Below are 1944 nucleotides of genomic sequence, written 5' to 3'. Positions count from 1 at the left end.
GACAACACTAATACATTCGTCGTAGCCTACGTTATGAAATATTTACATGAATCATTGATACAATTATGACAGAAACGATAGAAGAAAATATATCAAGATAGACATTTTTTCATCGTCCCCACGATATGTATCGGTATATCGCCCAGCACTACCTTACATAATATCAAATTAAATATTTTATAGTATATTTGCCACTTTAAATTGTTGTTTGTTGTAGTTACTGTCCACCTTTATTATATTTCAGTAAGAATAAAATTAGCTTCTGTTGCCAAACTTTGACAAAACACAAATATTTACAGTATAGTATTGAAAAACTTTTAATTGTTTTATTTATTTAAGTTTACTTGTCATTTAGATTTTGTGGCTCTATATAAACTTCGTGTAGTAAGAAAGATGGTAAAGATAACAAACTTAATGTGTCTTCTCCCTCCTCCACAGTTCAGAGTCAGCTGATTAAAGAGCACCTCTCTGTTTTTCAGGTATACAAATGCTCACCGTCCAGCCGGACACCAAGCCAAAAGGCTGTGCCGGCTGCAACCGAAAGATCAAGGACCGCTACCTGCTGAAGGCTCTGGATAAGTACTGGCATGAGGACTGCCTGAAGTGCGCCTGCTGCGAGTGCCGGCTGGGTGAAGTGGGCTCCACTCTCTACACCAAAGCCAACCTCATCCTGTGCCGGAGAGACTACCTACGGTAAGAGCGCAGCTTCGGCATCACATACAAAACATTGTCTGATCTGCTGGACGACTGCCGCTTTACACTCATTCACACACACACTTGTTTTACATTACAGATTTTTTGGAATTAGCATTATTCTGCAGAAATTTGATCTCACTTTGACATTGAAGATTGTCTTTATTGCTCTCATAAAACTATTATTGTTTTTGATAGCAATAAAACATACTTTTGAATACTTTTTATAGGCCCTGTATAAACCAAAAAGAGGTAATCTGTTTTTTATTTATTAGTTTACAGGGGTGGCACAGCGGCGTAGTGGTTAGAGCTGTCACCTCCCAGCAAGAAGGTTCAGATCCCAGACTGGGACTTGATCCTTGCATGTTCTCCCTGTGTGCACGAGGGTTTACTCTGGGTGCTCCGGTTTCCTCCCACACGCCAAAAGCATGCATGTTAGGTTATTTGGTGACTCTTAAATTGTCCCTAGGTGTGAGTGAGAGGGTGAATGGTTGGTTGTCTCTGTGTCCCTGTGATGGACTTGTGACCTGTTCAGGGTGTCCCCCGCCTCTCACACCAGCTCCCCACGACCCGGAATGGAGAAGCGGGTAAACTTATGAGTTAATCAAATTACTGTGAAGTTTTTGGGTTTTTTTGTCTTTGGGGCAGCCATGGCTCAAGCATGCAAATCAATCAGTGAGTGTCTGTAAAATGGAAAAAAAAGTGTCTATTTAAAAGTGAAGAATGCATTCCTCGTGGACAGAAAAATCAACCAAAAGTTAATTGTTTTGGTGTTTTATTTTTTAACGGCTTTAAGGCTATCAAAAAGATCTTCATTTTTTTTCTTTCTTTTCATTTTTCTCATTCTTTCTTTTTTCAAGATTTGATAGATTAAATTGAAAGAAATGTTAGAATTATGACATTTTGTCAACCTTCTAATGCTGTTGTAATACAAGATAGCAGCATTCTGACACTTTTCTCATATCAGTCCTGAATATTAACAATGGGAAGGGTATAAACCTCTGCCATTCAGTGTGTCCAAACCAGTGGCGGCTGGTGGAGTTTTCTCCAGGGGCGGCTATAAATCCAAAATAGGTATATGTCTATTATGTGATACCTTAGTATATGTTTTGGACTAAAACATATACTAAGGTATCACACCAGTGTATTTACATGAATTAAAACAACAAAAGCAACATTATAATGTACATATAAATGCATAAGTGCTTCCTGAACACCAATACTTACAAAGACGGAGGTCTCCCAAGGCAC

General features: G+C 38.7%; 1 protein-coding gene across 2 annotated transcripts in view; it reads left to right on the top strand.

Moving 5' to 3' along the window:
- lmo3 (LIM domain only 3) overlaps positions 1 to 1944 on the top strand; it is a 41449-nt gene that overhangs the window by 13971 nt on the left and 25534 nt on the right. For both annotated transcript variants that reach the window (XM_017426288.3, XM_017426287.2), the window contains exon 2: positions 480 to 693. In XM_017426288.3, coding sequence (XP_017281777.1) covers positions 488 to 693 — 206 coding nt within the window. In that variant the 5' untranslated portion in view covers positions 480 to 487. The remainder of the gene's footprint in view (positions 1 to 479; positions 694 to 1944) is intronic.

Source organism: Kryptolebias marmoratus, linkage group LG1, assembly GCF_001649575.2.
Source record: "Kryptolebias marmoratus isolate JLee-2015 linkage group LG1, ASM164957v2, whole genome shotgun sequence".
NCBI lineage: Eukaryota > Metazoa > Chordata > Actinopteri > Cyprinodontiformes > Rivulidae > Kryptolebias > Kryptolebias marmoratus.
The sequence above is the reverse complement of the archived record's forward strand: the minus strand, read 5'-3'. Positions and strand labels throughout refer to the sequence as shown.